Source organism: Eubalaena glacialis, chromosome 5 (genome assembly GCF_028564815.1).
Source record: "Eubalaena glacialis isolate mEubGla1 chromosome 5, mEubGla1.1.hap2.+ XY, whole genome shotgun sequence".
NCBI classification, from domain to species: Eukaryota; Metazoa; Chordata; class Mammalia; order Artiodactyla; family Balaenidae; genus Eubalaena; species Eubalaena glacialis.
In genome coordinates this window covers 1273335-1297351 of record NC_083720.1, presented here as the reverse complement: position 1 = coordinate 1297351, position 24017 = coordinate 1273335, and the positions used below count along the sequence as shown (strand labels likewise).

The 24017-nt window shown below is 50.8% G+C and overlaps 1 protein-coding gene and 1 long non-coding RNA gene across 4 annotated transcripts; both read right to left on the bottom strand.

Moving 5' to 3' along the window:
- Positions 1 to 260: 260 nt before the first annotated feature.
- On the bottom strand, positions 261 to 4111 carry NICOL1 (NELL2 interacting cell ontogeny regulator 1). Of its 3 annotated transcripts, none has more exons than XM_061191876.1 (4): positions 4072 to 4111; positions 1609 to 1770; positions 1321 to 1409; positions 261 to 374 (listed from the first exon to the last, which is right to left on the bottom strand). In XM_061191876.1, the coding sequence occupies exons 2-4, from the start codon at positions 1742 to 1744 to the stop codon at positions 309 to 311; spliced, it is 291 nt and encodes a 96-aa protein (XP_061047859.1). In that variant the 5' UTR covers positions 1745 to 1770; positions 4072 to 4111; the 3' UTR covers positions 261 to 308. The 3 variants fall into 3 exon arrangements, with proteins under 3 accessions (XP_061047859.1, XP_061047856.1, XP_061047858.1); XM_061191873.1 differs by lacking the exon at positions 4072 to 4111 and adding an exon at positions 3473 to 3624; XM_061191875.1 differs by lacking the exon at positions 4072 to 4111 and adding an exon at positions 2052 to 2149.
- An 18051-nt stretch (positions 4112 to 22162) lies between these two features.
- LOC133092530 (uncharacterized) lies at positions 22163 to 23968 on the bottom strand. Its single transcript, XR_009701063.1, has 3 exons — positions 23603 to 23968; positions 23362 to 23444; positions 22163 to 22753 (listed from the first exon to the last, which is right to left on the bottom strand). It is a non-coding gene; the product is annotated as an uncharacterized LOC133092530 (long non-coding RNA).
- Between the last annotated feature and the right edge of the window lie 49 nt (positions 23969 to 24017).

Sequence of the window (24017 nt, the reverse complement as noted above, 5' to 3'; positions counted from 1 at the left end):
AATCAGTGCAGGCAGGCAAGGAAAGAGGTCCTTGGAAGGCGGACTCGCCGTGGCCACTGTGCCCGTGGGTACAGGTCCACAAGTGTGGCCGGACATGCATACCCTCAACTCTGGCACTGGTGTGGGACCGGTGTCCCGAGGGCCTCAGCCCTCACGGAACAGCTGCAGAAACCTAGGCCCAGAGAGAGTCCCAACTGGGGACTCCAGGGGGCGGCGATGGTGGGCTCTGGTGGCCAGAGCAGGGAGACAGGACACAGGCATGCCGGGCCAGGTGTTTATTGGTGAGGGAGCAGTCTGGCTGAGGGTCCTCAGCGGCCGGCCGGCCAGCAGGCACACAGGGCCCGGCGCTCGGCCTGCAGCAGGAGGGTCTCCGTCTGAAGAGCAACACGGGGCCGTCAGGGCGCCGCCCGCTGCCCCCCGCCCCCCAGCTCCCGAGGGCCCTCCAGCTCCTGGCTTCCCCCCAAAACCCACTGGCAGTCCTGTCTCCACCCGTTCCCAAGACTCTCAGAGCCTGAACTGGACTATGTGAGGACACCCCCAGCCCCAGCTCTGCAGACTTTGACGGCAGGGGATCCTCTGCTGCCCTACAGACGCCCCCCTCCCGGCCCAGAGCCTCTGCGGTCCTGGGCCAGTCCTGCCCTCCTCAGCCCCACACCAGGACGACTTTTCCCAGCTTCCGCTCAGCACATACACCGGCTCTCAGGGGCCCCTCTCACACCTCCCCCGACCCCCAGGGTGGGCTGGGGCTGCTCCTCTCCGGAACCCAGCTCCAGACTCAATGAAACTCAGGCCCCTTGGCCCCCAGGGGGCGCCACAGGTCTCAGGCCGGGCCCTTGGGAATTGGCCAGAAAAGGGGAGCACGGTGGGGTCTCCCCTTCTTTCTACTTCTAGGAATGCTCTCCCTTTCTCAGAAGGAGTACATATGTCTGTCACAAATGGAAACTCCGTCGGCTGACGGGGCTGACCCCTGGCACCTGTGCACGCACCCGTCCCTCCCCAGGTGAGGCCGGGGGCAGGGAACCCCCCAGACAGCTGCGCCCAAGCTAACGTTCCGTGCCCAGCAAGCCCTACGCACCCGCTTCCTACCACCTCTTCCCCCGCCTCAGTTTCTCCCCTCCCACTGGGCCTCAGCACTCCCCCCGGAACAGGCTGCACTGGGATTGGCTGTCCTCGGTGACCCCCGGGAAAAGTGCCGGCGAGGCCCTGGGGAGGAGGGGAACTGGACTGCCCCCGCCCTCCCACACTGGGACCGGAAACAGTGTGGCGGTTATTTGAGAGGGGCGTCCCTCCTCCCCACCCTCCTCTCCTCGGGAGGCTCACCCGCGCGTCCAGGCTGCAGGCCGTCTTCCGCAGGTCCTGCAGGGCGCGCTGCATGAACTCGAAAGCGTGGCAGTCCACGCACGGGCGGCCTGCGGGTGGCGCGGGTCAGGACGCGGGGCGCGCTCCCAGCCCGGACCCACCGGAGCAGCGGCCTCCGTGCGCCCCCCACCTCCCACCCGAGGGGGCGCGGGGCCCACCCTAGGAACAAAGGCGAGCCACGCCCCTCCCGCACGCCCGGGTGCGGTCAGGGCCAGGGGGGAGCCCTCCGCAGACGCGCGCGGCACCTACTCTGCGCGGGGACGGCGCTCCCGGCGGCGGGTTCCGCGCGGGCCTGGGCGCCCAGCAGCGCGACGCTCAGCAGCAGCAGCAGCAGCAGCAGCGGCGGCGGCGACCTCGGGGGCCTGCACGGCGGCGAGGGGGCCATGGCCGAGCGGAGGGAGCCCGGGCGCCCTGCAGCAGCCGAGGGTCAGCAGCGCCCGCACCTCCGGCCAGCGAACACCCACCCCGGAACCCGGCCTCGCGAGCCCCTACCCCACCCCGACCTCCGCGGACCAGCGAACCCACCTCCAGGGCCCGCCCCTCGGGACAAGCGAACACCCCCACCCGGCCCACCGGGTCTCGCGGCTCCTCACCACGGCCCCTCCACCCCCGCCACGCCCCCCCGGGCCCAGCGACCCCTTCCCTCTCCCTCCCCCCCACCCCGGCCCAGCGAACCCCCACCCCGCCTTTACCGCGATTGGGGACGCCGCGACAGCAGCGCCGGCGACTCGGGAAGACTTGCGGCGGCCGGCGCGCACCGCGCATGCGCCCCGACCCCGCCCGGGTCCCCATCAGACGTCGTCGTCATGGAAACCCCGGGACTGCGCGAACAGCTAGCTTAAAGGGACCGAGGTGGCTCCTGGGCTCCGTGTGCCCAGCCCCGGGCGGGATCTGCGCTTAGAGCACCGTCAGGCCCACAGGCCACGGAGTGGGGAGGGCTTCTTGGAGGAGGCGGCTCCTGGATAACACCTCCAGAGCCACTGCCGGCCGGAATTAAGCCAAGGAAGCGCGAAATCTGCCGCGGGAGCTCGGCGGTCCCGGGGCTTGGGGTGTCCCTGGGCCGATCCTGAGGGAGGGGCTCGAGGCAAGCCAGGGACTGGGGGCCAGTGAATGCAAAGGCGCGGCCTCTGCTCCCGGGCCAGTGGGGTCCAGTCGGGTCGGATTGCTCTGGGGAGATCGGGGCAGGAGCGACCCAGGCCCGTGGGCCGGTGGGGGATCCGCTCTCTCCGCTCCTGACTCGGGCCTAGCCTTGCCCCTGCGCCTCAGGGGAGAGGGACAGGTGAGAAGCCCATCGGCCTGCCGGGTCCCCCCTCCGCCACTCCGCTCCCTGACACCTATTTGCCACACACCCCCACCCCCGCTGCATGACCTCGGAGGGGTCACTTGGCCTCTCTATGCCCTTTGCTCCCTCGTGACCACACAAGGTTGTTGGAAGTAAAGAGCCGAGTGTGACCCCCGCGGGCGCCCCGATGCGCGCGGGTTTCAGGTCCCCGCCAGGCCCACGCGTGCGGGGGAGACCCGGTCCCTCTGAGAGGGGCGGTGTCCACTTGGCGTCTACTTGGTCTCTACGAGGCGCAGCACTGATGCAGAGGCCGCGACCTCCGGAGAGTGCACCCAGGCCCGCGTCCCCGCCTGAGTGCCGGAGCCCGCGCTGTGCGGGGCAGCGCCCGGCCCCCTTCCTGGTGGGCAGCGCCGGGCCAAATGCCCTCTGCCCCACCCCCGGGCCTTGGGTCAGCTGTCGCCCCGGCACGGGATGGGACGTCCGCGGCCCCGACCGGACGAGGGTTTGCTGACCTAGGGGAGGGGGCAGTGCTCGTGAGCGCCACTCTCTCCTCCCCGTCGGGCTCAGGGTCAGGCTCGCGCTGCAGCCCGGGCCGGGCGGGGGGCTTCCGGAAACGCAGGCCGGCCCGGCGCAGCGGCTGGGGGGCCAGCGGGCGGCATTCCCGGACGTGCGCATTTCCGCGCCCTTTATCCGGAGCCCCGTGCCCGGGTCGCAAGGTCACAGCCACCAAGTGGGGCGGGGCGAGGCGGCCGGCCCTGAGCAGCAGCCCCGCGGGGCCGCTGGGTTGGGACGTGTGGCCGGAGGGCGCCACACGGCACGGGCTTTTTCTACCTGTCGTCCCGTCCCGCTGCCTCCGGATCGCGGCCCGCTCCTGCCCCGCTGTCCCCGCGCGCGCACGGGCAAGGCTCGGGGAGACCTCGGCGGCGGTGCGGTGGAAGGCACAGCTGCGGACTCGTGGATCCATCAAAGTGTCCCTTCTCCCGCTTCCCCGGCACGGCCCAGCCTGACCATCCCTGCCCCGCACACCCTGGAGCCCCTGGCCGCATCCTCCCCGCAACTGTGCCTCTCTACCGAGGGGACCGCGCCACCGGTCCGCCGGGCGGAACCTCAGGGCTGCCCCGGTCCTGAGTGCCCGGCCACACACTTCTTCTCCGCCCCCCACCCCCCCACCCCGCCACCCCTGCCAGCGCCGTTGTTCCCTCACCCTAGCCTGCTTCCTCCTCCCTCTCCCCTCCCCAGGGGTACGGATTTTCCTTCCCCACTGGCTCTTCTCTTCAGCGAGCAGGCTGTGATTTCTTTCATATCCAAATAAGACAAACTTCGTGAGCCCCTCGCCCCCCCTCCATCACCTCTCCTGGCTGTCCAGTTTCTCCCCTTCTCTCTTGAGCCCACCCCTGTCCAGCCAGCGTCCCGGCACTGCCCTGACCCACCTAAAGCATCCACGGACCAGTCCTCAGGCCTCCCCACTGGCCATCAGTGACCCCGTGTCCCCTCCCCTCCTCGCTCCATCTTCGCCCCCCACCTCTTCATGTCCTGTCCTCAGGGCCATGTCCTTTGCGACCTTGTCCAATCGCAGCTGTAAAAACCAGCCATGCAGTTCCAGGTGCCCCATCCAGCTGCCCTGGACACCTCCACTTGGAGAACAGACTTCTCAAGGTCAGCATGTCCAAATCTGATGTCCTGACTTCACCCTCCATCTGCTGTCCCTCTTCCCCCCATAATAAAACCCAACAACTGCCCACAGCCTTCCCCATCTCTGGTGAGGGCAGTCCATCCTGGCAGATGCTCAGACCAAACCCACAGCAGTCCTTTTAGAAATCCTGTGCACTCCACCCTCAGAGCGACCAGAACCATTCTCTGAGCCAGGCTCCAGGCCCCTGGTCCACACTGCCCCTCATCTGGACTCTTTTTTTTTTTTTAATATTTTATTTATTTAATTATTTATTTATTTTTGGCTGCATCGGGTCTTAGTTGCAGCAGGCAGGATCTTCGTGGCGGCACGCAGGCTTCTCTAGTTGCTGGGCACAGCCTCTCCAGTTGTGGCGTGCAGGCTCTTTAGTTGTGGCACACGGGCTCTTCAGTTGCCCACGGGCTTAGTTGCCCTGCGGCATGTGGGATCTTAGTTCCCCGACCAGGGCTCGAACCCGCGTCCCCTGCATTGGCAGGCAGATGCTTAACCACTGCGCTACCAAGGAAGTCCTTCACCTGGACTCTTGAGCCCTCTCACCATCTCTGTGTAGCTCACCTCCTTGTGGTCCAGTTGCCCTAAGACAGCCAGAGGGACCTTTCTTATTTTCTTTTTTAAATTGTGGTAAAATAAATATAAAATAAAATTTACCATCTTAACTATTTTTAGGTGTATACAGTTCAGTGGCATTAAGTATGGTTCACAGTATTCACCGTATTGTACAGCCATCACCACCACCCATGAGTAGAATTTTTTCATCTTCCCAAACTGAAACTCTGTCCTCATTAAACACTAATTCTTCTCTCCCCCAGCGCCTAGCACCCACCATCTACTTTCTGTCTCTGTGTATTTGACTCCTCCAGGGACCTCATATAAGTGGAAATGCACAGTATTTTGTCCTTTTGTGACTGGCTTGTTTCACTGAGCAGAATGTCCTCAAGGTTCACCCACATTTTAGCAGGTGTCGAGATTCCCTTCCTGTTTTTTTAAAAGGTATTTGTTTATTTATTTATTTATGACTGTGTTGGGTCTTCATTTCTGTGCAAGGGCTTTCTCTAGTTGTGGCAAGCGGGGGCCACTCTTCATCGCGGTGCGTGGGCCTCTCACTATTGCGGCCTCTCTTGTTGCGGAGCACAGGCTCCAGACGCGCAGGCTCAGTAATTGTGGCTCACGGGCCCAGCTGCTCCACGGCATGTGGGATCTTCCCGGACCAGGGCTCGAACCCGTGTCCCCTGCATTGGCAGGCAGATTCTCAACCACTGCGCCACCAGGGAAGCCCTCCCTTCCTTTTTAAGGCTGAATAATATTCCACTGTGTGTATGGACCACATTTTGTTTCCATTCACGTGCGGGTGCTTCCATGCTTTCGCTGTTGTGAATAGTGCTGCTATGACAGAGGGATCTTTTAAACCATCATCAGATGCTGCCCCCTCTCTGCTCACAGCCCTCCACGGATCCCGTCTCACCCCAGTGACAGTCCAAGCCCTGATGTGGCTGGGAGGCTGTCTGCCTGCCAACCTTCCCTCCCACCCCTTACCTGCCCACGCCATGCCAGCCACATAACCTCCTTGCCAGGCCGGCGGGGACACTCTGCTGCTCCTGCCCCAGGGCCTTCCCTCGAGCTGGGCCCACCTGTTTCCAAGGATGCCACAGCCTTCTTCCTCTCTCCCTTGAGGCTCTGCTCAAGTATTTCCTTCTCAGTGAGAGCCAGCCCACCCATCCTGTGTACTATAGCTGCCAACCTACCCCACATGGCTTAATGGGCTCAGGCTGCCGTAACAAAAACGAACTGGGTGGCTTAAACGTCCTCAGAGTCCTGGAGGCTGGACGTCTAAGATCAAGGTTCTCACCAGTTTGGTTTCTGACTCTCTTCCTGGCCTTCTCCCTGTGTGCATGCAGAGGGAGAGAAAACAAAGGAGAGACATCCAGGGAGCAAGCCTCTGGTGTCTCTTCCTAAAAGGACACTAATCCTATCAGATTAGGGCCCCACCCCTCTGACCTCATTTAGCCTGTTTTCTTCCTTAGGGGCCACATCTCCAAATACAGCCACCCTGGGGATTAAGGCTTTGATACATTAATTGGGGGGGGGGGGTGGGAGGGAACAGTCCATAACACCATCCCATCCTCTCCAGTCCCTCTTACCCCATCCTGCATTTTTCCTTTTCCTTACACTCTCACCTGACTCACTAGGTACTTTAGTAAATACGTTGATCGTTCCTTGTATCCAGAGCTCTCGGGGGTGGGAGGCAGTTTTGCCCTCAGGGATACTTGGCAATATCTGGAGGCATTTTGGATGGTCGCAGCTGGGAAGAGAGGTGCTACTGAACCCACTGGGTAGACGTCAAGGGTGCCGCTAAGCATCCTGAAAAGCAGGACGACCCCACAAAGGATGATCCGGCCCAAACTGTGGACAGAGCAGCAGTTGAGGAACCCCGGTCTGTATCTTCTCGCCAGAAGGCCAGACCTTCCCTACCGGGTGCTCAGAAGATGCGCAGGAAGTGTGACTGCGTGAGCGCGGGCCCAGGTGAGCAGGAGACGGGCCTACGCAGGCGGAGAGGCGCTGGCTGTGCAGCCCAGGCCTGGGAGGAGCTGCTTGGCCAGGGCTTGGACCAGACTGGGACAAAGGGGGCAGGGAGTGGGAGGAGCCGCGTGCTGGCGGGGCTGTGTGGGCAGCTGGGGAAAGGAGCAGCCCTCGGGGTGGGGAAGTGAAAGGGTGCAGGGTGGGCGCCTTGTGGGGCCTGGGTTCTGAGCCACTGTCCAGCTGGAGACTGAAGCACAGAAGTCAGCATGAACGTGGCCTGCACAATGACGTCAGGACGCCCTGGGGATGAATCCCTTTGACGCCCCAGAGCCCTCATCCCCTCCAGACTCTCCCCGGCCGCCATCACTGTGGGGCTGAGGTGCGGGTCCAGGGGCATCTCATCAGGCACTGGGGAGAGGCTGCTCGTGCTTGCCGTGGGCTCTGCCCAGGACAGTCTCTCGGGGACCTTCTCCCCTGTCCAGGGCAGATCTGCCCACTGCCCCCAGCTCTCAGCAGTCAGGCTGCCCTCACCTCTTCCCCCGCAACCCTCACCTCCCCCCTCCACTTACCTCCCCCGCCAAGGGAAAACCCAGATGGGGAGGTGGAGCCCAGGGGAGCTGCCAATGACCCCGGAGGAGGTGGGGAGGGACTGGCAGGGGTGGGTTCAAGGGGCAGAGGTCATCAGGTTAACTCTGCCCAGGCCCTGCCAGCAAACAGAGCTGGGAGAGGAGGCATGAGAGTCTGGGCTTCGTGGCTCTGGGGTTAGTGGTTTAGGTCCAGAGTGAGTCTGATGCACACACACCACTCGTTCAGCAGGGAAGGGACACCAGAAGTAAGCCCAGGCCTCCTCTCGTGGCCTGCAGGCCTGGCAGTGAGCTGTCTTGATATTGAGGGTGAAGGGAAGAAGGGTTGTAACACAAGAGCTGGCTCCGGCATGAAGCTGCAAAGTCCATGCCCCGGGATACGCCAGGAAAGTGTAGACAAGGAAATTATTTGGAAATGATTCTGGACTCATGATGATTCTCGTGGCAAGTGGCAGAAGAAAATTCAAATGGTCCCTAGCAGGAAGCATCCTCATCTTAAGCCTTGGAAAACCCAAGCAGAATGGATAAAAACACATGATCTACCTCTATGCTGTCTGCAAGAGGCTCCCTTTAAATCCAAAGACACAAATAGATTGAAGGTGAAAGGATGAAAAAGGGTATTCCCTGCAAATAACAACCAAAAGAGAGCAGGGGTGGCTAAACTAATATCAGACAAAATAGACTTTAAATCAAAAAAGTTTACAAGAGACAAAGAAGGACATTACATGTTAATAAAAGGTTTGATACGGCAAAAAGATATGACAAATATAAATGTTTACACACCTAATGACAGACCATGAAAATATATGAAGCAAAAACTGATGGAATTACAGAGAGAAACAGACAGTTCTACAATAACAATTGGAGACTTCAATACCCCACTCATAATATTGGATAGAACAACCAGACAGGAGATAAGTAAGGAAACAGAGAACCTAAGCAACACAGTGAACCAACCAGGTCTAACAGTCATGCCCAGGACACTCCACCCAGTGACAAAAGTACACACATCCTTCTCAGGTGCCCATGGGGCGCTTTCCAGGAGAGACCGTATATTAAGTCACTAATTAAGTCTCAATCGTTTTTTTTCTTTTGGCCGCTCTGTGTGGCCTGCGGGATTTTAGTTCCCTGACCGGATATTGAACCCGAGCCCTCGGCAGCGAGAGCACAGAATCCCAACCGCTGGACCACCAGGGAATTCCCATCAATAGATTTTAAAAGCTAGATACCATAAAAAGTACATTCTCCGGCCACAACAGGATGATGCTGGAAATCAACAACAGAAGGAAAAGTGGAACATTACAGAACCAAAGGATCAAAGAAGAAATCAAAAGGGAACTTGGAAATTACTTGGAGAGGAATGAAAACAAAAACAAAACATACCAAAACTTATGGGACACCACGAAAGCAGTGATAAGGGGGAAATTAGAGCTATAAATATATTTTTAAAAAAGATCTCAAATCAACAACCTAATTTTACAACTTAAGGAGCTAGAAAAAGAAGAACAAACTAAACCTAAAACTAGCAGAAGGAGGGAATTCCCTGGTGGTCCAGTGGTTAGGACTTGGCAATTTCTCTGCCGAGGGCGCGGGTTCAATCCCTAGTTGGGGAACTAAGATCCCAAAAGCTGTGAGGCACAGCCAAACAAAACAAAACAGAACAAAACAAAAAACTAGCAGAAGTAAAGAAATAAAGGTTAGATTAGGGTGGAGATAAATGAAATAGAGAATAGAAAAACAACAGAGAAAAATCAATGAAACAAAAAGATGGTTCTTTGAAAATACCAACAAAACTGACAAACCATTAGCTAGATGGACTAAGAACAAGAGAGAAGACTCAATTTACTAAAATCAGACATGAAAGTGGAGGCATCACTACCAATTCAACAGAAATAAAAAGGACATAAAAAGGATTACAAGAGCATGAACAATTGTACACCAACAAATTGGATAACCTAGATGAAATGGACAAATTCTTAGAAGCACAAAACCTACTAAGACTAAATCATGAGGAAATAGGAATTCCAAATAGACCCATAACTAGTGAGGAGATTGAATCAATAATCAAAAATCTCCTAACAAAGAAAAACCCTGGATCTGATGGCTTCACTGGTGAATTCTAGCAAACATTTAAAGAAGTATTAACACCAATCCTTCTCAAACTTTTCCAAAAAATTGAAGAGTGTGAAATATTTCCTAACTCATTCCATAAAGCCAGTATTACCTGATACCAAGGGCGGAGAAGAAAACCGCAGACCAACAGTCCTTATGAACATCGATGCAAAAATCCTCAACAAAATACAAGCAAACTGATCAGGAGCATATTAAAAGGATTATATTGGGAGGGGTGCAGGGGTGATTCCAAGGCGTGGGTAATACTCTGCTTCTTGATTCAGATGTTGGAGACACAGTGTGTTTACTTTGTGGAAGTTCAACTGTGTATTTATGATTTCTGCACATTTCTGTATGTATTTACTAAAAAAAAAAGATTACTTATATTTTTAAACAAAGAATGAGACAAAATAAACACACTTTTACTCAGAGACAGAATGTCCTTAGGAAGGAAATTCTAAAGGATGTAGTTCAGGCTGAGATAAAGAGCTCCTAGATAGAAGATCTGGAACTAACTGGGGGGCAAAGTAAGAGGAAAATCTGGGGGTAAATACAGTATAAAGAAGCCATGACTCCACTAAACAACAATAAAAAGATAAAATTAAAATATGTGGCAACATATAAATCAGGAAGGGGTTAATAGAGTTAAAGTGCTCTGGATAAAATACCCAAAGGATCTGTATTTCTGGTAGGAGGGTGAAAGTATTATTAAATTTATTTTGTCACTCTTTTACAGGTTCATTCAGGTGTGATTGACATGCAATACACAATTTGATCGATTTTGATGTATACATGTGAAAATTAATAAAGGGAAACCTCACTGAAATGGAGTCAGGAGGCCAGAAGGGGGAGCTCTCATTCAGTACCACTCAAAGTTGGTCACAGGAAGAATCATCAATTACAGGTCCCCACAGGAAAAGATGTACAGGGCATCTCCTACAAGAAATCCACTTCCCCAGAAACTCAGCCAGAATCCATCACCACTCTGAACTCTCACTTTTCTCCAATGGACTTTGGTTCAAAACAACCCCTCCCAACTTCCTCCTTTTTCTCTATAAAATAATGTTCCTCTCCTTTGTTAGACTTGCCTTTGGCCTTTGTATAGCCTGCTTGTCCCAAGTCGCAATTCTCTCCTATTCCCGAGTAAACCCATTTTTGCTGGTAGAACAACTGTTTCATTTTGAAGGTCAGCATGCACCTGTGATGCCATTACCACCATGAAGATAAGGAACATACCCACGGCCACCCAAACACCCTCGTCTCTCTTTGCAATCTCCCCTCCTGCCTCTCACTGGCACCTCCCCCCAAGATAACCACCAATCCTCTTTCTGTTGCTAGTTTGCATTTTCTACAGTTTTATGTAATGGAATCATACAATATATTCTATTTTTTGTCTGTCTTCCTTAAATTAGTAAAATTATTTTGAGATTTGTCTATGTCGTCGGGTGCATCAATAGTGCGTTCTTTTTATTGGTGAGCAGTGTTCCACTGTGTGGAAAAACCACAATTTGTTTGTGCATTCACTTGTTGATAGACTTTTGGATAATTTCCAGTATTTGGCTATTACAAATAAAGCTGCTCTGAATATTCACATACAAGTCTTTGTATGGACATGTATTTTCTATTTTATTATTTATTTATTTATTTTTGGCCGCGTTGGGCCTTCGTTGCTGCGTGCGGGCTTTCTCTACTTGTGGCGAGCGGGGGCTACTCTTCGTTGCAGTGCTTGGGTTTTTCATTGCAGTGGCTTCTCTTGTTGTGGAGCATGGTTTCTAGGCATGCGGGCTTCAGCAGTTATGGTGCGCGGGCTCAGTAGTTGTAGCTCACGGGCCCTAGAGCGCAGGCTCAGTAGTTGTGGCTCACAGGCTTAGTTGCTCCGTGGCATGTGGGATATTCCCGGACCAGGGCTCGAACCCGTGTCCCCTGCATTGGCAGGCGGATTCTTAACCACTGCACCACCAGGGAAGTCCCTGGACATGTATTTGCATTTGAGGGCTTTTATAGCCCTACTTAACATCTTTTAATCTTTCTCCTACCTTCCTGGATATTTCAGATAGTTATAATAAACTTTAATGCCCTTGTCTACGGATTCTATTATCTGTCTCATTTCTGGTTCTGTTCCGATTGATTGATTTTTTTCCCCTTTATTATGAGTTGTATTTTCCTGCTCCTTTATGTTTATGGTAATTTTTATCAGATGCCAGATATTGTAATTTTTATAGTGTTGGGTCATTGGGATTTTTTTTCTTTTTTATATGTTTTTGAGCTTTGTTCCGGAATGCAGTTAGTTACTTGGAAATAATTTGATCCTTTTGGGTCTTCCTTTTAGGTTTCGTTAGGTGGGCTCAGAAAACTCCTTAGTCTGAGCCAGTTTGACCTTAATACTAAGCAACAGCTTTCTGGGCGCTCTACTCAGTGCCCCGTGGCCATTGCGAACCTCTTTCTGGCCCGCGTGAACTCTGAGGAATGTTCCACTTTCCCTGTTCCAGGGTCTTTCCCAGCCTCGGGGCACTTCTATACATGCTGAGAACTGGAGGGGACACACAGCAGAGCCCCAGAGCTGAGCCCCAGAGCTTTGCCTTTTCCCTCTGCAACTCTGCCCGAAAAGTTCTAGTCACCTTGGGCTCCCCACATGCTGAACTCTGTCTCTTCAAGCCACGGGCATACCCAGCTTTATTTGGGTTCCGCCTCCCTGTCCTGCAGCCTGGGAAGTTCCTCCAGGGGCAGGCTGGCCAACCGTGGAACTCACCTTGCTGTTTCCCTTCTCCCAAGGATCACTGTTCTGCAGTGCCTGTCGTCTACTGCCTGAAAACCTTTGTTGCATATTTTGTCCAGTATTTTTAGATATGTAAAGTGTTAGGCTGCCATGTGGGAGCCCTCCAGGTGACCAAAGCCACATAATGTCAATAGCTCGTTCACCTGTCCGTGCCAAATGCTGTCATGGGACAGCAATGCAAAAAACTGCTGAAGTGAGAGTGACCAGACTTGTTCTGGATCCCTGTTTATTAAAGGTTGCTGAAGGAGAGCATTCTTGATTATATAAGACATTTGAGCTGAATCTCCAAAAGGATTTTATCCAGAGGACCAGTATCTTAATAAGCGAAAAACCTACTTTGCCCACCATGTTCTCCAGCAGGGCACCGTGGGGGTATTGTGCTTCTCAGAGCTCTGCCCCGCGAACAAAGCATGTGAAGCGTGAACTGGCTGAGACCATTTTCAAGGTTGGACAAGTCATAGATCCAGCGACCGGAAAGTGCTGTGCAGGAACCACCCACCTGGAGAGTCCGGTCAGTCTGGAAACCACCCACCTAACCAAAAACCTGGAAGAACTTGATCTCTCTTCAACACAGTGAAGGGGGGAATCAGAAAACAGAGCCAAAAGGGAAGGATTTCTAAATTTGCTTTATGGAAAACTTTTTCTCTTTCCTCACAAACCATCCAGTTTCTCTTCTGGTATTTATGACATAGCTAAAAGTAAATGAAATAAAGACCTTGTTATAATTTTTCATAAAGGTTTATGGTCATGTTTCAAAAATAAAAAAGAAAGTGGTAGGCCATATGACCATACATGGAAATTGGTATTATTCATTTCATTTTATTTTTTTTTAAGATTTATTTATTTATTATTTTAAAATATATATTTATTTATTTATTATTTATTTTGACTGTGCCCGGTCTTAGTTGCGGCACGTGGGATCTTCAGCTGCGGCACGCGGACTATTTAGCTGCAGCACGGGAACTCTTAGTTGCGGCATGCACGCAGGATCGAGTTCCCTGATCAGGGATCGAACCCAGGCGCCCTGCATTGGGAGCATGGAGTCCCACCCGCTGGACAGCAGGGAAGTCCCTTATTTATTTATTTTTATTTTATTATTTTTGGCTGCATTGTGTCTTAGTTGCGGCACGCAGGATCTTCGTTGAGGCACACAAGATCTTTCGTTGCAGTGGGTGGGCTTCTCTCTAGTTGTGGCACACGGGTTCCAGAGCACGTGGGCTCTGTACTTTGCAGCACACAGGCTCTTTAGTTGAGGCACACGAGCTCAGTAGTTGTGGTGCATGGGCTTAGTTGCCCTAAGGCATGTGGGATCTTAGTTCCCTGACCAGGGATCCAACCCACGTCCCCTGCATTGTAAGGAGGATTCTTTACCAGTGGACCACCAGGGAAGACCCAGTGTTATTCATTTTAGACTGTAATAAGTGAAACAGACCCATTGTAACTGCTGGTGAAACTACTCCAAAAAAATATATATATAAACAGAATGAATAACTTTTAAACTAATGTGTGTGATAAAATGAATGGTAAAGAATAATCAATCCAGGGGCTTCCCTGGTGGTCCAGTGGTTAAGATGCCACGCTTCCAATGCATGGGGCGCGGGTTCGATCCCTGGTTGGGGAAGATCCCACGTGCCACATGGTGCAGCCAAAATAAATAAATAAGTAAAAATTAAAAAAAAAAAAAAAAGAATAATCAGGGACTTCCCTGGTGGCACAGTGGTTAAGAATCCACCTGCCAATGCAGGGGACACGGGTTCGAGCTCTGGTCTGGGAAGATCCCACATGCCGTGGAGCAACTAAGCCCGTGCGCCACAACTACTGAGCCTGTGCTCTAGAGTCCATGAGACACAACTACTGAGCTCACGAGACACAACTACTGAGCCCGCGCACGTAGAGCCCGTGCTCCGCAACTAAGAGTAGCCCCCACTCTCCGCAACTAGAGAAAGACCACGCGCAGCAATGAAGACCCAACACAGCCAAAAATAAATTTAAAAAAAAGAAGAAGAATCAATCCAAAAGAAGACACAAAAAGAGAGAACCAACATATCAATGATTTTTACTCAACGATAATGGACAAAATGTTCCACTTAACAGACAAATATTGTCACTCTAAAAAACAACAACAACAACAAAACCAACACAACTATATGCTGTTTATATGGGACACAACTACATCATAAGGATACAGAAAGGTTGAAAGTAAAAGGATGGATAAAAGGTATATTATGTAAATACTCATTAAAAACAAGCCCAGTATCACTATGTTAATATCAGATAAAATAGATTTTAAGGCACGAACAAAAGAAACATAGATGAATCCACTATAATGGTTGGAGACTTCGATAGCCCTCTATCAGAAATGGGCAGATCCAGCAGGCAGAGATCAGTAAGGACGTGGTGAAGTCAGCAGCACTATCAATGAACTGCGTAAAAGGGACATCTATAGACTGCGTCATCCAACAGCAGCAGGATACACATTCTTCTCAAAGTCACTGGAAACAATCATCAAGACAGACCACATTCAGGGCCATAACACACTCCTTGACAAATGTAAAAGTATAGAAATCATACAGTGTCTGCTCTCAGACCACAATGGAATTAAACTGGAAATCAGTAAGAGAAAGATAGCTGGAAAATCTCCAAATACTTGGCGATTTAAAAACACACTTCTATGGATGCAACTAGAGATGATCATACCGAGTGAAGTAAGTCAGAAGGAGAGAGACAAGTACCATATGATATCACTTATATGCAGAATCTAAAATATGGCACAAATGAACCTATCTACGAAACAGAAACAGACTCATAGACGTAAAGAACAGACTTGTGGTTGCCGAGAGGGAGGGGGGAAGGAGAGGGATGAACTGGGAGTTTGGGGCTGGTAGATGCAAACTATTATATAGAGAATGGATAAACAACAAGGTCTTACTGTATAGCACTGGGAAATATATTCAATATCCTGTAATAAACCATAATGCAAAAGAATATAAAAAAAGAATGTCTATATGTGTATATCTGAGTCACTTTGCTGTACAGCAGAAATTAACACAGCATTGTAAATCAACTATACTTCAATAAAAAATAAATGAAAAAAAACCCCACACACTTCTAAATAACACATGAATCAAAGAAGAAATCTCAAGAGAAATTAAAAATAATTTGAACTAAATGAAAATAAAACAACTTATCAAAATTTGTGAGATTCAGCAAAAGCAGTGCTTAGAGGGAAATGTATAGCATTGACTGCATATATTGGAAAAGAAGAAAGCTCTATTATCAACAATCTAAGCTTCTACCTTGGGAAACTAGAAAATGAAGAGCAAATTAAATCCAAAGTAAGCAAAAGAGGGGTTTCCCTGGTGGTGCAGTGGTTAAGAATCTGCCTGCCAATGCAGGGGACACAGGTTCGAGCCCTGGTCCGGGCGATCCCACATGCCACAGAGCAACTAAGCCCGTGCGCCACAACTACTGAGCCTGCGCTCTAGAGCCGACGAACCACAACTACTGAGCCCACGAGCCACAACTACTGAGCCCGTGTGCCACAACTACTGAAGCCCACACACCTAGAGCCTGTGCTCTGCAACAAGAAAAGCCACCACAGTGAGAAGGCCGCGCACCGCAACGAAGAGTAGCCCCTGCTCGCTGCAACTAGAGAAAGCCCGCGCAGCAACGAAGACCCAACGCAGCCATTAATAAATAAATAAATAAGTAAATAAATAAATAAATAACTTTAAAAAGCAAAAGAAAACAAATAATAAAACTTAGAGCAGAAATTAATGAAATTGAAAAGAGAAAATAATAGAGAAAATCAATATGACAAAATAAAATTTGTATTTTATGACAAAACAAGAAATATTTATTTATTTTTAGCTTTTTTTTGTTGTTGAAGTATAGTTGATTTACAATGTTGTGTTAATTACTGCTGTACAGCAAAGCGATTCCGTTTTACATATACATACATTCTTTTTTTAATATTCTTTTCCATTATGGCTTATCATAGGATATTGATATGTGCTATACAGTAGGACCTTATTGTTTATTCATTCTATATACATACATATAAAAGCTTACATCTGCTAACCCCGACCTCCCACTCCATTCCCCCTTGGCAACCACCAGTCTGTTCTCTCTGTCTGTGATTCTGGATGAAACAAGAAATATCTAAACATAAAATTTTTCTCTGCCCATTTGGGCCTCCTCCCTCCCCTCAAGTGTGGGCTGAGCATCTGTGTTAACCAGACGTCCTCAGGAGAGAACCTTTCTTCTTACTGTAGTAAGGAGTCACGATGACCCACTATTCGCTTTGTATGTGCAGACCTGGATTGTGTAACCTGTCAGTATGTCATTTGACATACAGCCCTTTGTCTCAAAAACTTATATACCTGTGCTTTGACCTCTAATGGGCGGAACAGTGATGAGAACTTTCTGAAAGACTGTCTCCCAAGTTATAATCATCAGGTTGGCTCAATTTCCCTTTCTTCCTTAGATCAACTATTGATGAATTTTTTTTTTTTAATTTAAATTTATTTATTTATTTATTTATGGCTGTGTTGGGTCTTCGTTTCTGTGCGAGGGCTTTCTCTAGTTGTGGCAAGCGGGGGCCACTCTTCATCGCTGTGCGCGGGCCTCTCTTGTTGCGGAGCACAGGCTCCAGACGCGCAGGCTCAGTAGTTGTGGCTCACGGGCCCAGTTGCTCCGCGGCATGTGGGATCTTCCCAGACCAGGGCTCAAACCCATGTCCCCTGCACTGGCAGGCAGATTCTCAACCACTGCGCCACCAGGGAAGCCTGATGAATCTTTTTGTCAACATTAGCATGGCGTATCAGAGACACCCCCCAGAGGACACCTGGAGTCTCCCCCAAACCCGTGCTCAGTACCAGCTTGGGCCCATGGACCCCACTGGCTTCTCCGTACTCCTCAGGTGTTCTGGTGAGTTCTCCTGATATCCAGATCTCACTGCTTTTAAGGGATGATCTGAAAAATTTTATTCAAGCTGTTTCTACTTGACTTGGAGCCTTAAGGGACACCAGTACATTTCCCAGGCAGGGACCTAGGAGGATCTGGAAGGGAGGTCCAGGGAAACATAGGTGGCTGGGTTTTTGTTAAATTTGGCTTAAAACAAACAAACAAAAAACCAAAGAAACAAGTTGATATATGGTCTGAATAAACCCTTTGGTAGAGAAACGAGAGGCTGAATTAATCCAGCTCCCAAGAACAAGGGACATCTGCTCCGTGAGGCCACAAGGTGTTCCCAGGTGACTGAGAACCTCGAGGAACTGTCTGAGGATCCATCCTCCAGACGTGTATTGGTCCCACAGGGGGTCCCACAACAGCCATTAGGTAAGTACTGCTTGGCCAGGGACACACAATATGGACTGATCACCTGGTGGCCCGAGCACCCACGGCAGTCAGAGGGAGAAGCCCAGACACATAAGACGCTCAACCGACCCAAGGGTCACTCTTTGGGAAGCTGGACTCAGAAGCAGCACACGTGCAATCCACCACACTGTCCTCAGAAAGTTGTTCAGGTCACATCTCATCTCTGCATTAGGCGACCAAATTGGTCATGGGAAGTTGTGACTCAAAGGCCAAACAGCTCTTGTGCAGACGGCCACCTGTGGGGATGCCAGCTGGGCTTACGGATGCTTGCATTTGTATGTATGCCTGCATCCTTGACCAGGAATTAAAGGAAATCGGGCCCTGAAGTGGCCAAGTTGGGGCTCTTTTGGCATTCCAAAACTGATTTTTGCACGCACAGAGAAAGCCAGCAGAGGGTAAGTCCTTTCCCTGTCAATCAGTCTCCTGGACCCCTGCCCGCAGCGTCTACTGGAAACAAGGGTGATAAGAGCTTTTCTCTTTTCTAAAATTAGATGAGCAGGAGAAAATGCTTGTAGGGCTAGCTTCTTGGATCTTTTGAACTGGAAAGACTTCTAAATTGTTAAAAATTTTAGAGGGCTCTCAATTTATTATTGTACCTATTTTAATTGGTATGCAAAAGCCCCAAAAGCCTTCAAAATTCCAAAATAGCTCCATTGAAGGATGTTGTAGAAGGCTAATGAAAGGTTAATGATATAAAACGTACCTACAACAAACAAACAAAAACCCTCTGACTTTGGCTGGCTACTGGTCCCCGCCGTGCTCCTTTATTTGAGGGCTCATTCTCATCCTCCGTCTGAATTGCCTTCCACTCTGAAGACGCTATTCAGTGGTCACCTTTAGAAATGGGACCACCTGAGGCTGTAGGCGAGCCTCTTTGAGTCAAAGGTGGAACTGAGGGCCACAGTTAAAGAATTTCTTAAACCCAGGTAGGATCCTCCAAAGTTTTTGTAAATGGATTACCAAGATTAAAGGCCACTGGTCTGATGAAACTAAACATAGCTGATATTCAGAGCCTGGTAGGATTTTTTTTTTTTTTTTTGCCTTCTCCCCTAAGCTAGATGAAGGAAAGTAAAACATTCCAACAGGTGAATGGGTATGTCAGTCCTTTGATATTATTGTCATTGAGGTGGCACCCAATTCTTTGAGGAATTAAAAACAGCTGTCCTTGTTTCACAAATCTAGTCTTTACAGGACCAGAGGTGTGGCTCCAGAAACAACCCAAAGCCCACCAATCCTTTTAATGCCCCCTAAACCTCCTTTATTTATCTTGAGGCTTATAAGAACATATATATTTTAAAAATCTGGCCTTAAGGAAACAGAAGTTCCTCCTAGGAGAACTTGCCTTTCTCCTCCTATGCTTTTGAGATGTAAATATTCTACCTGGTCTTCTCCAGGAACACTCATCTAGGCCATCTTTTGAAATTGCAAATTTCAGGAAGGTAACTCTTATCAAAAGGAAAAACAAAAGGGGGCTAGGTAATTTGGAACTTGTCAAGGACAGGACAAATCTTAAGTGTCTTCTCCATAAGTATTAGTAAAAAGCGTTTAGCCATCTAAACAGGTGACCTTGATTTGTTCCATTGGCCAGAAAACCAATTTGAATCCAGCCTTTTTTTTTCTTTTTTTTTTGGCTGCACCGTGTGGCTTGCGGGATCTCAGTTCCCTGACCCGGGATTGAACCTGGGCCACAGCAGTGAAAGCCCAGAATCCTAACCACTAGGCCACCAGGGAACTCCCCTGAATCCAACCTCTTCTGTAACTGATGGGTTTTGTATTACTGTACCTGATTCGTGGCTGAAATTTTCGGATGGGAAGTGATGCCAAAACTCGGTCTCTGTGCACCAGAACTGAACTGAAACTCGGAGACATAGTTTTGGGTGAAGTAGAAAAGAATAGCTTTATTGCTTTGCCAGGCAAAGGGGGCCACGGTGGGCTAATGCCTTCAAAACTGTGTGTCCCATCCCTGCGGGGGGGTTTGTGAGGCATCTTATAGTCAAGGGGGGGGGATTGCTGATAAGGATCAGGGTGCGTGCAGGGCCTGCATTCCTTCAATCCAGAGACCATCTGGCATCAGGGGGTCTCGTGATGGGCTTCTGTGGATCTCCGAGTTTATCGAACTGTGACCTTCTCTCTGGAATGAAGAATGCTTCGTCAGGTAGTTAACATCTTCCATTTGGTGTGGGGTTTAGTTCTGTAAGAAGCTCAAAGATACTGTTCTGTGTATCCCTTGAGGCAGAACCAGGACCCTCCCCCAAGGCTGCACCATTGTTTTTTGGCCGCTCCTCCCTTGTCTCTGCATCCCCTCCCTTCCCTGATTAGCGACTGTTTGGACCTGCCATTTAGGACTCAGGGAAGGTGGTGGAGGCTGAAGTCTATTCCCTACAAACAAGAAATGGGGGACACAGAAAGGCTTTCGTGCCCAGGAGCCCCACAGGGTCCTGCTTGGTTTCAGAAGTGCAGGGTCTCTGTTTGTATGTATCTATGCATGTGTGTTTTGTAGATGTGTGGTATTGCCAAAACTAATTTGTAAAAGAGCTCTATTTAACTGGCTTAAGGGAAATTAAGTGCTTATGTAGATACTCAGAAATATAACACTAACCTAAATGAATTTCAGGATCATATCATCTAGGATTAATTTTTAATGAATGAAAACAAGTTTTGTTCAATTAATACAGACATGTCTTTAGACTCATCAACATTAAGTGTAATACTTTTACTGTACTTAGCTTTACTACAAGTCAAATTAAGATCTGATTATTCCTGTTACAAAACTTGTCAGCAAGAAAAATAACTTGATATGATAAAACTGAAACAGAGCAGGACCCTGTGAGACTCCTGGGCATGCAAACCTTTCTTTGTCACCCGTTTCTTGTTTGTAGGGATCAGACTCCAGCCCCCATGACATTCCCTGAGTCCCAAGGGGCAGATTTAAACAGTTGCTAATCAGGGAAGGGAGGGGATGCAGAAACAAGGGAAAAACAGCCAAGAAACAATGGTGCAGCCTTGGGGCAGGGTCCTGGTTCCCCCTCAAGGGATACCCATAACAATATCTTTAAGCTCTTTACAGAACTAAAACACGCAACAAATGGAAAATGTTAGCATTCTTCATTCCAGAGAAGCTCATCAAGAGACCACCTGAGGCCACATTAAGGGAACCAGAGAAAGTCATCAGGAGACCACCTGAGGCCAGATTAAAGGAGCGCAGGCCCTGCACAGACTCTGATCCTTATCAGCAACCTGCCCTTGAACCATTGCTATAAAACTCACCAAATCCTCCCGGGTTGGGACAGTTTTCAGGGGCACAAGCCTGTGTCCCCCTTTGCCTGGCAAAGCAATAAAGCCATTCTTTTCTACTTCACCCAAAACTCTATCTCCAAGATTTGATTTGGCACTGGTGCACAGAGGCCAAGTCAAAACTTTTAAGTAAATTAAATGTACATGAGGTAAGAGTTTTTAGATGAACTCTTTAGGAATAATTATGTTCTAGGACTGTCTACTTAAAATGGTTCCTCCAGATTTTTAGTAACTTGGAACTGCTAAATTAAGTTAGATGGTGTAGACTGAAAAAAAAAAAAAAAAACACACAACCTAAAAGTTGAGTTGTTTTATTTGGTGACAAAACTGAGGACTCAAGTCCAGGACACAGCATCTCAGATAACGTGGAGAGACTGCTCTGAAGAGGTGAGGGAGGGGCCAGGATGCAGAAGGGTTTTTGCAACAAAGACCAGGTAGTCGGAGCTTCAAAGGATCACTGTTAATGAAATCATTCCTTTGCTCCGCATCGTAGCCATCTGGGGCATCCCATGCTTTGGCAGCCTGAGTTTCCTCGGGGTGCGCTGCGCGGGGCGGGGCAGATGCAGCGGCTGACGGTTTGATGGTGGCATCCTGTCTCCATCCTGGGCTCCCTCGTGGCTCACCATCCGGGATGCGGCTGTAGTGACTGATGGCTACAACATCCTTTGTTTACTGACATGAAATATTGACAGGCAATATCTTCCATTCACAGCAGGAATTCCTCGAGTACCCAGGTCATTCCCAAATAAGACACTGGAACACTAACTGCTAAACAAGCCTAAGTTTTGCTACTTTTGCTTTTCATTAGAGAAAAACTAAAGATGTTTGGGTTCACTGGACATGTACTCCACTGAGGAAAGAAATTAGGTTACAGGATATGTTTACACATCCTGTGTGTGCTATTTACAATGTAATGACTATGGACACAACATACTTTTAAGTTTAATCTTCATTGTTAGCATTTTCTCTATCACTTTAAGTCTAGTCTAAGTAGTGGTGTAAGTACTCCCACCTTTGCTGCGTTCGAGCTGCCAGTGTGTTATCTGTGAAAGTGGGGTTGGATGAGAAGTGCGGTGTACAACGTTATACAGACCTCCACCATCCCAGTCAGTTACAACAGACAGACAGAAATGGGTAATAGTGAATGAATACAATAAAATGAAGTTACATTTTTTAAAACATTTATTTTATTTATTTATTTTTGGCTGCATTGGGTCTTTGTTGCTGCACGCGGGCTTTCTCTAGTTGCGGCGAGCAGGAGCTACTCTTCGTTGCGGTGCGCGGGCTTCTCATTGCGGTGGCTTCTCTTGTTGCGGAGCACGGGCTCTAGGCGCACAGGCTTCAGTAGTTGTGGCGCGCGGTCTCAGTAGTTGTGGCTTGCGGGCTCTAGAGCATGGGCTCAGTAATTGTGGCACACGGGCTTAGTTTCTCTGCAGCATGTGGGATCTTCCTGGACCAGGGCTTGAACCCGTGTCCCCTGCACTGGCAGGCGGATTCTCAACCACTGCGCCACCAGGGAAGCCCTGAAGTTACATTTTTAACAATGGCAGTGTTTAATAACAAGCTTATAAAATTCCTGAAAATTTAGCAATTGACACTCGCAAGCCTGTGTCAACTGTGGGAGGTGAACCGGCACAGTCCGCCTAGAGAACTTTTAGCAGCCCTCTTTAACACTGCCTGGTGTCCTTTAGCAGAGGGGGATCTGAAGGGGGGTTCGTGCACAGGCACTCTTTCCGGAGATGATCAGGTCCGGGGCCAAGCTGTGAGCGGCAGAGGGGCAGAGGAAGAGACATACCGGCTGGGACGTGAGGAGCCAGGAGGCCTGGGCTGGGTGACCCCTCCTGCACCACTGAGCTGCTCCCTGTCTGGGGCACCCTTTCTCCTGCTCACTACATGGACTTCTTTTAACTTGAGAGGCAGCGTGCCCTCCTCGGAAAAGGGCCCTGGCCACGCCTGGTACACCAGTCCCCACCCCTCTCGGTCTGCCACCAAGCTTGGGAGCACCTCCAAGTTTGCTGTCCTCATCCACGAAAGGTACTAGCCTGACTCTAGGCGCTGGCCCAATTCTGGGCGCTATGACACAGATCACTGGGCGCAGGCAAGGAAGCCGGCCTGGGGGGAACAAAGGGGTGAACAAAGGGGTCGGCCAGGCAGGAGCTCCCTCCCTCCAGGGAGAGGGCACCCGCTGTGGGCTGAAGCCCCAGTTCTGTGCTGTCCTTGATTATGCTCAAGCCTGGCTGGGGTCTGTGGCTGGTAAGAACCGCCCCCCAAGGCAAGGCTGACGCCCTGGGGGCCGGACCGCTGGTCCCCCCCTTTCTGGCATCTGGAAAGGGCAGGCCCAGACCCGGTAGGTGCGGGGCCACGGTACCTGGAGAAGGCCGCCTGCAGCTGAGCCCGAGGACGTGGAGCAGCCGCGGGTATCATCACTCAGTCCTTTCTTGGGACAAAGCACTGGGGACCAGAGAGGTTGCCAGGCTTGAGAAAGCTCGCCCAAGAGCCTGCAGGCCTGACGTGCAGCGTATGCGGCACTCCCGTCACTCGGTCCCCACGCCCGCCTCCTCTGGATCGCCCACCCCGCAAGGGCGAAGGTTTGGGCCCGACTCGCTCACCACTGTGTCCCCAGCAACTGGAACAGTGCCAGGCACGTGGCAGGTGGTCAGCGCACGCGGGCTGTCTAGGGAACGGACGAGAGCTGGACCCCACCCGACTCTATTTGGCAAATATTTCCCTAAATGTCTTTCTGACCTCGACAACCTCGCTCCCAGCGGCGCGGGACCCCGACGTCCCGGCCGCCCCCCCGCGCCCGTCCGTGGGGGGGTGGCCCTAGCCAGCCGGCGCGTCGGGGTTCTGTCCGCTTCAGGGCCGAAGGGGGCGTAGGTCGGCCGAGCCAGCCCACTGCTCTGCTAACGTCATCTTCCGCGGCCCTCGAGAGCCGGCCACGGGCGCCGCCATGTTACGTTACGGCGGCCGGCGGCCGGTCCTCGCGCCGCCGCGAAGCGTCTCCCCGAGGCCACGCCCCCTATG

Bases quoted from the DNA above. Each gene is read 5' to 3' on its own strand.
- NICOL1 (XM_061191873.1), bottom strand. From the start codon at position 3,605: ATGGATCCACGAGTCCGCAGCTGTGCCTTCCACCGCACCGCCGCCGAG. The intron at 1,771-3,472 runs GTAGAAAAAGCC...CGGCTGCTGCAG, and splicing joins GCAGCGGGACGGGACGACAG to GGCGCCCGGGCTCCCTCCGC. The intron at 375-1,320 runs GTGAGCCTCCCG...GTTGCTCTTCAG, and splicing joins CCTGCAGCCTGGACGCGCGG to ACGGAGACCCTCCTGCTGCA.